The following is a 13,571-nucleotide window of genomic DNA, read 5'->3' as shown; positions in this document are numbered from 1 at the left end:
TTTCAACACTCAACAGAGTGATTTACACTTGTGAGGACGGGACGTGAGACGTGCTTGGGTATCTCAGTTGGTAGAGCACTTGCCCTCGAGAGGCAAAAGCCTGAATTCGAGTCTTGATCTGGCACACGGTTTTAATCTGCCAGGAAGTTTCATATCAGCACACACTCCGCTGTAGAGTGAAAATTTCATTCTAGAAACATCCTCCAGGCTGTGGCTAAGCCATGTCTCTACAATATCTTTTCTTTCAGGAGTGCAAGTTACGCAAGGTTTCACAGGAGAGCTTCTGTGAAGTTTGGAAGGTAGGAGACGACATACTGGCGGAATTAAACCTTTGAGGACGGAGCGTAAGTCGTGCTTGGGTAGCTCAGTCAGTAGAGCACTTGTCCACGAAAGGCAAAGGTCCCGAGTTCGAGTCTCGGTCCGGCACACAGTATTAATCTGCCAGGAAGTTTCACGATTTACACATGTTTTCACTGATGTGATAACACCATAATGCCCTTCATATGGATGAAGATAACTTTTCACAGCGAATGGCCATTTTATTCGATCGCCAGAGGCCATCTCAGTGGACAACCTTTCAGCCAAGACACATGCCACTGCCTTTGTGTTGCATTGGGTACCCTGCTTTGGTTGTCCACCTCACGTTACAACAGGCCAAGGACCTCAGTTCGAGTCTGAACTATATGTTGAGTGATCAAATCTTGCGGTGTGGTGCACCACAAAACAAGAAGCTGAAACCCTGCAGGTAATTGATGATATGATTGAACGCTGGTAGTGGTACGAAACAGCAATAATTTGTCATGAGTCAAAATGGACATCTGTGTTACCATTAGTCTTACTTGGCCTACGTAACATTTTCAAGCGTGCCCTAGACTCTTCACTGGCTGAGTTAGTACATGGAGAAATTCTATGGCTACCTGCTGAATTCGTCGATTCACGTGGAGTCACGATAGATATCTCAAATGAATCAGATGTTAATACTCAAGAGAACGAATTCCACTAATCCGCCCATTTCAAACATCGCTTCATGAAACTCCACATACCTTTGTGCATCATGTACACTTATAATACTGTGCAGAATAGTGTGAAACCTGCACTAACGTTTCCATACACTGGTCTGCACCGTATCCTTATCAGAAATGGAAGACATTAGACATTCTCATCGACAACAAGCCTAAGACTGTTTCAGTCGCTAGGGTGATGCCAACTTTCGTTTTCCAAGAGACTTCACAACAAAATGCTCAATGCAACCCATCTTGATCTATGCCCGAAGTTCAACAACCTCCACCGGAACCATCGTTGACTCAACCACAACTCCATACTCGTTCCAGGCGGTACACCCATTTTCCAGCGCCATTCCAGGACGACGCTCTGCTTTCCACGAGGGGCTGGAGTAGCGACACGCAGCAGACCACAGCGATGTCAGGTGGACAGCTCATTTGCTTGATGAATTGTCGGCAGGACTCACGTTTTGGCCACCAGGACAACTGTAACCGGTTTCTCCTTGCTGCAGTGCGAAGTTGTGTGACTATTAGTATCTGTATACTAATTCTCAATTGGTTACAGGACAAACTTGACGGTATTCGCTTCATGTTACCTAATTACATAATGGCTTCCCTGTGTGTTAGTGTAATTGTTCTACATGTGAAGTACATGATTGTTGTAAATAAAACACTGTCTAAAGATACTGCATTACTTTTCATATTTATTACCACCATATTTGTTAGAAATCAGCATGTGTATTAAGTTCAGAAGTCTAATAGCAGACTGCGACAAGCTTGCCAATCAAAGCCCTTAAGTTACATAGTGGTCATAAAGCGAAAGTATCTCCAATTGCACTCCACAGTTTAGAACACTGACAGGCGATTGTACTCAAAAGTGTGAGATTTTATTATAAATAAAAAGTTTGTACACCAGACTTCACGAGGGTTCAAGAGCTCCCTCTTGTGGATTTAATGAAATATATATATATATATATATATATATATATATATATATATATATATAATTATTATGTAAAATGATTGGGTGAAAATGGGGAAGAAATGGCTTTAAATATTTTTGTTATTTACTCTTTCAGTACGAACTTTGTTGTAGAACCCTTTCTTTACGTGTGGTAATAAAAATTCATTTAGACATAATTAAGCACATTTAAAATTACGTGAACTTTAGCAACCCTCTCGCCCTGATAAATTCAAACTAACTGATTAATAACGTTTATGACTCTGAAAATTAATTAAATTAAATTTTTTACGTATTTCGGCCTTGGCACACATTTTCTAAATGCAGTGGGTTTTTAAATATTTATTGAATTCTTTCCCAGCATTAGCTACAGAACACAAGACTGTTAGTATAAAATGGTTAAATATTGCCAAGCCGACCTGAACGTTTAATCATCATTGACAAAACACACTTCACTATACGTTTAAGTTATTTGATTTAGAAATTGAAAGAATCAACAGATTAACAACTTCAACGTTAATTATCTGCCTATGAATGCACAAATGTAAAACCAGTAATAAATTCAGTCAGCCTCAGAATCGATGTAAAAGAAAAATATTTCGTGATTCACTGCTAATTTTACCTGCTCCCGATTTAAGGGTTTGGTTAATTTTATAGCGGAACAATTTTTTAGATGTGCCGCCGCTGCAAATCGTTCGGTCGCGGCACAGCCCAGCAACACCAACGATAATCGCTAAAAGTGCTGAAAATTTACATTAGGAATACACAATTTTGATAAATTATAATGTATTTAGACCACAAGAATAATTAAAATTACACACCTTTATAATTTCTCCTTTAATGGCGGCTAACTGTAGTTTAGATACCTCCTTGGTGGCTAAAGACAGATACAGACAAAAGAAGTCTACTACTGCATATAATGCCCCGTTACAGGTTCCTCTTTCTCTCAGCTCTCGAGGAAGACGACAAAGAATGCACATTATGTAGTGCTATTTATACTATTGGTGATTATTAATATCTTATTGCAATCTTACAACATTATTTTCCTCTGTGGCTATATTTTACATTTTTTCATCGCAGATAATAACATATTTCGTAATTACATTATGAGTATAGAAATATTACAATCATAAATACATCGAGAATATTATTACAGAAAATATTGCAATAGTAACCGTCATTTATACAACATTAAGTAATATTTTTTGTTAAACAATTACAGTACATACGAATTGCTTCATAGCGGTGTACATAGTACAATTAAACGTCATTTCAGTGTATTAGCAGCGTGTGTGCTGCCAGGGAACGTTACACGAAGAAACAAACACAAATCGAAATCCCAATTTAATTTTACTTATTCGAAAGGGATTTTCGAATGTTGCTTTTACCCCATTTTATAAGGGTATCTGTACTTTACAGATGATTTAAACCTATATTAATACCCAGGTTTTGCTTCGTTAACTTTTCTGTAAGCGCTAGAATTTAAAAGCTACATGACTACATATCACCCTGCACGGATTCGTTAGGCTGATGACATCTTGAAAACTGTGCCTCTAGAATTACTACTGCACATGTGGAAACGCTGGCCACCGGTAGCGTTAGTGGGGTGAACGAATAAATGTACATTGCACAAATTTTCGTTACATGTGAAAGCTCTGTGAACCTCGTGGTAGGGGCATCTCTGACATCTTGGATGTACTCAAAGACCTTAAAGTGGTATATCTTCCATTTTTGTTTGGTTAACGCTAGTTGTTACGTTGTTTGATAGTTACTTAGGCGTGGGAAGTAGGAGAGTTGAGTGTGTATATTTTGAGTGGTTAAGTAACTTTCTATTAAAGAAAGTTTTCTTGCAACATGAGTAAAGCACATCCCCCAGAACTGAAAAAGTAAGTACTTGAAACTATTTTGTTAGAAGAAGCCGGTAAGGTAATGTGGGTTTCTGATCCATTGAAGTGCATTCCGTTTTGAACTTGAGACTCGGTTAAATTGATCACTGTAGGAAGTTTTTCAGTAACAAATACCCCCAAAAATTGTTGAAACTCCCGTTTGTATGAATGAAATTGACCTTTCGTAACTGTTGTGAAATTTAAGTATGGAATAGTTTGTTTTTAGAACTAAGAATGGAAAATTTTGTCAAAAATATTAACGTTTCGACTCTTTCCCTCTCCCCAGGTTTATGGACAAGAAGTTGTCGTGTAAGTATTACTTGAGTATTTTAAATGTTCCAATCAATGCCTAAAGCCGTAAAAGCTTCTTAAGCTATCTTCCATCCAGAATCAATTTAGATCTAAACTTCAGTATTCTTCTACAGTGAAACTAAATGGCGGACGTCTTGTTACGGGTATTCTACGTGGATTTGACCCGTTCATGAATTTGGTCGTTGACGAGACTATTGAAGAATGTAAGGATGGAACGAAGAACAATATTGGCATGGTGGTAAGTACTGCTGTAATTTTATAGTTAAGTACATGTAAATGTTAGATTTCTGTTTAGACATGATTTATACTTGCCCATGATTTAAACCAAGTTCGTTGACATTTGTAATGCATGGACCAGTGACTTGGTTTCAACAGTTTCCTAATATCAGGTCTGGCGAATTGTTGGACGTTCCCTATCCTAAAACTTGTCCTTTGTAACCACTGCGTCATTTGTAATCAGGGCGATTTTCTGAAGTGGAAAGTTTCAAGCTGGACTGCTTTATATCTAATAGGTTGCACATTGTGATGATGAATAGGCAATTCTAGAAACCTTTAAAATTATATAATCTGACGTGGTATATTCTTTCATTCTGTAAAATGATTGAGACACTTAAACAAGGGGAGCTTGTTGCCAGTTTATTTAGCGTATGGGTTATTAAATTATTTTAAAAGTACGATCATATGAATCAGTGGTAACTGTGTATACACTGGGGTTATGGACTAGCAATATGCACATATACAGATGGTGGTAGTGCAGCATACACAAGGTATAAAACAGCAGTTCATTGGCGGAGCTGTCATTTGTACTAATGTGATTAACATTAAAACGTTTCTGGAATGATTATGGCTCGACAGGAATTTAGACTTTGAACACGGAATGGTAGTTGTAGCTAGACGCATGGAACATTCCATTTCAGAAATCACTAGGGAATTCAATATTCAGAGCTCCACAGCTAGTGTGCGGAGAATATCAGATTTCTGGCATTACCTCAACATGGACAGCACATGCCTGGGGCTCATGCTCTATAGGAAATTGTTTGTCCTCCCATATATCTTACCTGGCAGCCGACAGTATGCGGTTTCTCAGTATCTTACATGTCCTTAGTGGTACTTCCTGGGGTTCTGATCGAGCCACCCTCCTCCATTTGTACAGGTCCTTCGTCTGTTCGAAACTCAACTATAGGTGTTTGGTTGATGTGTCTGCATGCCCATGCCTCTTATGTAGTCTTAGCATTATCCATCATTGTGGCCTCGATTTGGACGTGGGTGCATTTTTACACCAGTGCAGTTGAATATCTGTATGCTGTAGCTGTTGAATTACTCCTATCCTACTGCCGTGACTTTCTCCTCAGCAGATATGCATGCCGTTTTTCTGCTCTGTGTGGCCACCCATTCTATGCCTCCTTTGATGATTCTTTGGATCGTCAGTGTGGGGCTTGTCCTTCTTCTGTTACCTTCTAGAGTCCACTTTTGGCACTTAACTATGGTGGCTTAATTTCACACTACCTGTGCCTTTCCCGGTGGGTGGAAACCCTTGACCACCTTGGTTTCGTGAAGTCACCAATGTTAACCTTATCCTCCATTCGCTTCCTAAGGACACTACTCCAGCCTTGGTCTATCACCTTCAGTTTCATGACCTTCACATGGAACTACGCGATAGTACCTTTGTATACACCAGTGGCTCTCGGACTGACTGTGGGGTCAATGTGCCTTTGTCATTAGCACCTGTGTGTTTAGATATTGGCTTCTGGCACACCCATCAGTATTTACAGCCGAGCTCTTAGCCTTGTATCAGGCCACGGATTACATCCAGTGACACAGCCTTATCAATTGTGTCCTCTGCTCAGACTCACTCGGTGCTTTTCAAAGTCTGTGTGCTGTACACTGCCCATCCCATCCTTAGTTCAATGGGTCCACGAAAACTGTCAACTGCTCACTCTTGGTGGAGCAGTGTGATCTTTCTGTGGGTTTCAGGTTATGTCAGTGTGCCAAGAAACAAGGCTGCTGACGCTGATGCGAATGCTGCAGTCCTCGTACCTTAGCCTGCAAGTACCCATATTCCCTCCAGTTATCTCATTGTTGGTGTCTGTCAGGAGGTGGTGTCCCTTTGGCGTATTGAGCACTGCCTTTTTAGCCATCATCATTTGATAAGTGGTGCTACTCTACCACTTTGTAAACATTGCACTCAAGTTTTATGCACTTCCTGATGGAATGTCCTGTTTTTTAACCTTTTATGTTCCTGTTTGCATTTCTGTCTTAGTTCTCAGACATTGTAGTAAATGATGTGCGGGCTGTCGACCGCATCTTACTTTTTATCTGCCAAAGCAATATGGCGAAGGCCATTTAATTTTTGGTTTTGGACTTCCGTTTCTGTATGGTCTCATTTTTAGCCCTTTTTCCACGTGCCTGTTCTTAGCTGTCTTCTTATGTCAATTGGGACTGATTTAGTTGTTTTTAACTCCTCTGTCTTCATGTTCTGTAGTTTTGAGTTGGTTGTGTATGGCCCCTGTTGTCTTTGTGCCCTAAAGCAAAACAAAACCAAAACACTGTCCTCTGGTCCAACTGAACCTTTCATTGCCTGGAAATCCAAGTGTATGGCTACTTGGAGACCATTTGTAGCTTTCATGGACATAATGTTCCCAAAGAATAATGGGATTTTTGTGGATGACTGTGCATTAGGCCACCAGGCCACAATTGTTTGATTGATTTGACAATTTGAGTGAATGATTTGGCCACCCTGATTGCCAGATATGAATCCCATCAAACAATTGTGGGACATAGAGAGGTCAGTTGACGCACAGCATCCTGCACTGGCTACACTTTCACAATTATGGATGGCTATAGAGGCAGCATGGCTCAATATTCCTGCAAGGGGCTTCAAACGACTTGTTTAGTTCATGGCATTTAGTGTAGCTGAACTATGCTGGGCAAAAGGTCTGGTGTGATATTAGGAGGTATCCAATGGCTTTTGCCACCTCAAGTGTAAATGTATGTATAGGTAATAATGAAACATGGAGAACCAACAGTACCCAAAAAGTCGAGATTTCTATTGTGCATCATAGTTAGGTATCTAAACACTGTGTTAATCACTGCTGGTGTTGTCTACAAAGGCATTTCAGATACTCTTGAATTTTCTTTTTGGGTAGTCGTGCAAGAACAACTTGGTTTGTTTCAGTGTTCCTGCATTGGTCATCACTAGTTCCCCACTTGTGTAGATTTGCTTTGGTCACATTGTGGCCAGTTCTGATATCATTGAGGGTTGGTTGGGTTGCTCCTGGGGGTTGAATGTTTGGATCTATTTTACCCAACATCTTATGATGAAGGAAGCACAGCCACTGATTTCTCTCTTCATCTCTTAGTTTATAGTTGTCTGGGCAAGTTGGCCATTGTTTACCACATTGGTTCCCTAGATATTAGTCGGGTGTCTGTTAAGTTGTTCAATGTTTCATGAAGTGGCAAGTCTCTGGATCTCCAAAGTTCAGCAATTTATATGTTACTGCTTATTTCCATCAGATTTTGAAGAGCAATTTTGGTGAGTACTGACAGCTATTGTATTGGTGTGGATTTAAGAGCTGCTGTCACGGTCCTTATGTCGTCACTTACGTGGATATCTATTTTGTTGACACGGCTACTTCTACTCCAAACATGAGAACAGTATTCGCTCACATGATACACATCTGTTGGTAGTGTAGTTATTGTGTTGTCATGGTGTAGTCTGGAAAGGTCTAAAATGGGTGCTTAACCATGTGTGGCCTACACCTGCCCCCCTTTGCTCTCAGTAACTTCATCAGTCTTTCTTTCCCAGTCCTGTTGAGATACACACCATGCTTATTGTAGCCCCCTCCTCCTGTTAGTCATCAATGCCATCTCCAGCTGCAAATAGACTCACTGTGCAGCATTGCCAAGACCAATATTAAGCTGCTGGAACATCTCATCCGTACCATTTGCTGCTACCACTTATGCAAGCTATCTTTGCCAGGTCACAACCTGCTCAATCTGTTCCCTGCCTTATCTACTGTCAGTATCTGATAATCTTTCATGCATAATCACCTGATTCAGCCTTGCACTAGAACTGAAAATGCTACTGATGTGAGATTTTCCTAACTTCTCCTGTAAGCTTAATTGAAGACCAACAGCTCTTACCCAATAACAGTAATCTGATTCCTAACAGTGTTATTCCAAAACTTTAGTTGTCGGCAGGATCTGCTGTGCATTTCCTCACTCTTTTTCTGTAGTAATGACAGTCAATTTGAAATATTTTGTAAATAAAGATTGTTCTTGGTTGTAGTGTTATATTCATATTTTTCATTTTAAGATAAGATAAATATTTAGCATTGCAGAGAATGTTATTGAATGTATATACTTTAGAGGCTGTGAAAATGCCCAGCTTTTTGAAATGGTATCATCAGTGTGTCCTTTAGTCTGAAAATATTTTCTGTGTGAGTGTAAAGTGCCCTTTCTCATATTTTATTGTTTGAGTAACCTATTTTTGTTGCTTGTGGTTTTTGAAAATTACTGAACTGTGTGTACTGATAGTTGTCAAAGTTAAATGGTAATCCATTTGCTTCTAAACATCTGCTTTCGAATGATACTGCAGCAGTCGAAAGAATCACTAACATTCTTATGTATCAATATTTGTCTACCTTATCTTTACTGATGGTCCCTGAGACCAAGCACTGACACTTGTTCGTTACATATGTGTAGCGAGGCTGTTGGTAAACTGTTTTAGAACTTTGACACTTGAGGAATATCGAACATAGTACTTAGTATTAATGCTTCTTATTTAATACTATAAGCAGTCATAAGACTTTAGACTTTGCTTGCCAGCTATGTCGGAAAACAGTTTCTGTGTTGGTAAAACTTCCTTTCACTAAGCTAGGTGAGATAGTGTTGATGCTTTAGTCACTTTTTGTCATTAATTGAAAATCTAGCCTATATTATAACCCTTGTTTCTCCTCTTTTAACTCTTCATTACTGTGGTCTACTAATATAACATTGTTGGTGTGGTTTGTGTAACCTCAAAATAAATGTATTTGGGGGGTGGGGGGGGGGGGACAACTTTGTTCCAAAAACTGGTGAAAATGTTATTAGCCAATGTTGACAAAAACATGTTATCAGTTGAAAATCAGTACAGTTATAAATAATCAACTTATAGACACACAACACTTTTTTTTTACAGTTTCAGTGTATAATATTTGTGAAAATACTCTACTACTGTTGTCAGATATTATATACCTCAATGACAGACAAGTGTTTCTCTCTACAAACAAAGCTAAACTGGTGTTAATTATAACAACTTCATCTACGGTTTGTAAAAGTAAGCCACCAGTGTATTCTAGTATGAATTGTGCACCATCTCAGGACAACATTGAAAAACACATCGACTGTTGTTTGAAACAAAGGCACAGTACCAAAGGGTTAAAGCACCATAATATTAATCTCCTTTGCATGTTTGCTTGCAGTTGCAAACATTCGTATCAGAATTCAGTAATAGTTTCATACCTGTTTCTCAGTGCCCACTAAGTTTACATACAAAAGTATGTCCTGTGTTAATAGTGGCTCATTATTTATGTATGTAATGTGCAGCAAATACAGCTTTTCTAAATTTACCTTGTATGTGTTTATGATGAAGTGTAGACATCAGGCTGCACCACATATTATATTGTCAACAGAGCCATTTCAGGGAGGGGCACTCTCACATGCTAACATTTCTTGCTTATTAATTATGTTGTAAACAGAAAACTGAAGAGTTATTTTGTGTCTGTATTAATACCTGGAATTTAGGTTGTCGTGAAGACAAATTTAAAGTGTAGTTAGAGATCTAATTTGGATTGGAAGGGGGTTGGGTTTTGGCAAAGTGGAATTGGTAACTTCAGTTTTTATAGTTGATTTTGGTGTAATAGTACTACGAATCAATGCAAGTGGAAATTTCATAGAATGTTTAACTGATATGTATTGTTTATACTTCTGTGATTGAGGAGAAGAATGTCTTAGGTTGAGCAACACTGCCTCATGGAGGACCATGGAGAAAACAAGACTACATGTGGGTAATGATTTAAATTTCACAGTAACATTACCAGACAGCCACTCCAGAGTCAGTATTTTTGGGATATATTGTAATCTGAAAAAAAAACTTCCACTAGTCAGAATAAATAATTAGAGAGTAGTTTGGTATGTTTCTGAGGTATTTCTAGTCACTGTTTGAATCAGAATACACTTTTGTTACACTGCTGAGGGAAGAGTCTAAAAGTTATTCACAGAAATTTGCCCCCATGCCTCAACAGTAAATCAAGGAAAGTTTTCCTGTTATTCCACAAATGTAAGTTGGAGCAACTTCTTTTTATTGGAATTTGAAGGCAGTCGTATGCTTAAAGGACGGATATAGCTTTGTCATTTTGTGGGACTAACAACATTTTGATAGCCATAACACTTGTTGGTAAGCCATTGTGCTCAATAGCAATGCAATTGGTATTCCTTTATATAAATTTTCTGTTTTCCATGTCATTGCACACCACTTATTTGATGTTTGTTAAACTAAAAATGTTAATAGTCATGTGTTGAGTAAGTTGTCTTGCAATTCTGCATTCTTTGCATTCATAAGTTAGTACAAATTGGTTATTCTGGTTGACAGATTGTTATTAATACTAAATGTTGTTACCATCAACTGCTCTAGCTGAAATACCTGTGGTGGTACATGTACATCCCTTTCTATGTCCTGCTAGGTTGCAATTTCGGTAAGGCCGTGCCGTTTGCTGTATGCATTGTGAAAGTCTTAATTACAATACTGCATGTACCAACTCTTCGATGAGTAATACTTAAGGTGGTACTGATGAAATGTAGAAATGTGGCAAAATATGGAATTCCATCCCTGTAATAGTGTCAGAAACAAACAAATTAGATATTCAAAAATGCTTTTTCTTATCAGCAAGGTGTCAAAATATTCTAGTTTTCTTGGTGGCAGCAGCATTGTCTGGTCCCACACTTGAAACATTTGTTAGTTATATTAATGAAATGTGACAGAAATCTTATATTTGCTTGAAAAGTCCTTCATGATCCTCGAATGTTTCTTGGTCATATTACAACAGTGATTGTAGATGTATATAGATTAGTGAGTACTTTCAAAATAAATAACTTGTTACATAATAATAAATTAATATCCCCAAGTTTTTGGCATAAAATAAGTCGTAGAGGAATAATAACCATGCGGTTACCAAAACTCGCACAAATTTTTCAGTTATTATCCATACATGTGTGGAGAAACTTTGTTTTGCACGATATTAAAGTAGATTTAGTGATATCCGCTGTTGAAGCATGATCAGATTGAATCAACAAGTCTTACACTGCTGAAAATACTTGTCATTATTCATGAAATTGTGCAGATGCACTGCTGTTACTGCCCTTCAGTTTTCTAGTACAGCTTGTGCACTGCCAGAATTGTTAAATTTCAGTGAGATTTCTTACAGCATGAAGGCACTGCTCAAGGTCAAACTGTCTTGTACTAATACACCACAATAAAAATATTCGTTTAATGAGTGCAATCCACATTTAAACTCAAACCTTAAAGACTGAACTTATTTCGTAGCTGGGAAGGCAACAAAAGAACCACTGTCAAACATATAAGGCAAATTAACTAATAGGAAGCGTGTGTTTTATTTTCACATAAGTGTACTTGTATCATATATTTTACTTCTGTTTTATTGTTCTAGGTTATTCGTGGTAACAGTATTGTGATGTTGGAGTCGCTGGATCGAATATGAAGCTTTGTCTGTGGATTTTGGACTATGATGATTGCATTAGTGTGTTCTGGTGTAAATAGTGTACCTTTCCAACAACAAATTTGCGTTACTGTGTGCCGTCTTATTGTTTATTATCATATTCATTTTGAGGACATGTCATTATGACAGAACTATCTACAGATAGTCGTTAATCATACTTGTGAAGTAATGTGTGTAAACGAAGTTCTTTTCAGTGTCTGTGAAAAATGTGACTGAAGTGTTTAAGTGAAATGATATACAAAAGTACCAGCTGTGAATTTTTCTAAATGTTTAAAACCTCCCTTGGTGCATCAGCATTGCATCATCCTATTCCTGTATCCCTGCGCACCACCTTAGACCATTCATGATGCAATGTTTTGGTTTATATTCGTTGGAGTGACCTGTTTGTGGCTGCAGTTCATCCTTACCAAGGATGGTCTTAATAAACCCTGAAATATTAACAGCTCATTTCTGGGTGATTAAGAAGATTAGAAATATATTAATTTCAAAAAGCAAAGTGGTATGAAATATTTTGTGAGAACATATACTAAAATGAAAAAAAGATTAGAGCTGCTAATAGCACTAATTTGTAATGTTAGATTCCTTCTTGTAAATGTAAGTGAAAAATATTGTAATTAAATTCACAAAACTGGTATTAATGAATTTGTGTACGCTGCCCTTTATGAGAAATGTATTTGGTGAAAATTTTTAATTGCTTCATATGTTAATTTTTCTCCAGTGTTCCACCAACACTGTTCATATCTCTATCTCTCTATATCTCTCTCTCTCTCTCTCTCTCTCTCTCTCTCTCTCTCTCTCTCTCTCTCTCTCTCTCTCTCTCACACACACACACACACACACACACACACACACACACACACTGTTCATATTTTCCGATTTGTCACACACTAGACCATCTCTTTGCAAATAATGTAGATTAGGAGAGCAAGCAGGTGACTATGCAATTGTTGGTGTGAGATATTCAGTATGTTGAAAACAGAGTGTCTGTGAGCATGACCAACATCCAGCAATTTTTGTGTGAAAGCTGTCTAATATAATATTTACATTGTTCTGTCATGAAAGAAGTTTGATATTTAATTGCACACAGATGATGATGATGATGATATAATAGGAAACAGTCCTTCGTGTTACTTTAAGTGGTTGATAAAAAATAATCTCTGGGGCTCTTGCTGCTTTCATATTTCAAGGGCTTGTGGAGTTTCTCATGTGAGGGGCTCTGTACTGCTGTCTTAACTTTAGTGAAAAAGGTGCTAAATTATTTTTTAAACACAGTATGCATTTTGTGTGGAGAGTTGAAAAATACATAAAGGTAACCTTGGTTTGAATGAAGTTTTCACCTTGGTGTAAATCATTTAAAATGGCAAAAGACAAAAATGATGCCCAGAAGCCCATGCTGTTTATTAGAATTTTTATTCTATTTAGTTTAAAACTGAGAAAACATTCATTTTAGAACATGCCACAAACTTCCTTACAGAAAACTCTATAGTGCTACTGGTATGCCTAACATCTTGTAGTATTTCTTATGAAGATTTATTGGTAGATACTTTGTTACATTTTATTTAAATGCAAAATGTGTTATGGAAAATCCATTTGTGACAATTCTATAACAAGATTCAATTTTGTGTAGATTGCGGGT

At 37.9% G+C, this 13,571-nt stretch overlaps 1 protein-coding gene and 1 long non-coding RNA gene across 2 annotated transcripts; one reads left to right on the top strand and one right to left on the bottom strand.

Moving 5' to 3' along the window:
* The first annotated feature begins 3,670 nt into the window (after positions 1-3,670).
* LOC126356182 (probable small nuclear ribonucleoprotein G) lies at positions 3,671-12,577 on the top strand. Its single transcript, XM_050006962.1, has 4 exons — positions 3,671-3,848; positions 4,135-4,157; positions 4,274-4,398; positions 11,867-12,577. Exons 1-4 carry the CDS (start codon positions 3,817-3,819, stop codon positions 11,915-11,917), a joined length of 231 nt encoding a protein of 76 aa, XP_049862919.1. The 5' UTR covers positions 3,671-3,816; the 3' UTR covers positions 11,918-12,577.
* LOC126356184 (uncharacterized) lies at positions 12,319-13,271 on the bottom strand. The gene is made up of 2 exons (XR_007565602.1): positions 12,784-13,271; positions 12,319-12,678 (listed from the first exon to the last, which is right to left on the bottom strand). It is a non-coding gene; the product is annotated as an uncharacterized LOC126356184 (long non-coding RNA).
* Positions 13,272-13,571: the final 300 nt, after the last annotated feature.

This window comes from Schistocerca gregaria, chromosome 3 (genome assembly GCF_023897955.1).
Source record: "Schistocerca gregaria isolate iqSchGreg1 chromosome 3, iqSchGreg1.2, whole genome shotgun sequence".
NCBI lineage: Eukaryota > Metazoa > Arthropoda > Insecta > Orthoptera > Acrididae > Schistocerca > Schistocerca gregaria.
Note: the sequence above shows the minus strand (reverse complement) of the source record. Positions and strands in the feature narration are given on the sequence as shown.

What these genes read in the sequence shown, in the direction of transcription:
- LOC126356182 (XM_050006962.1), top strand. Translation starts at nt 3,817, where the DNA reads ATGAGTAAAGCACATCCCCCAGAACTGAAAAA. An exon ending in CATCCCCCAGAACTGAAAAA is followed by an intron (nt 3,849 to 4,134) that starts GTAAGTACTTGA and finishes CCCTCTCCCCAG; the next exon opens with GTTTATGGACAAGAAGTTGT. An exon ending in AGAACAATATTGGCATGGTG is followed by an intron (nt 4,399 to 11,866) that starts GTAAGTACTGCT and finishes TTATTGTTCTAG; the next exon opens with GTTATTCGTGGTAACAGTAT.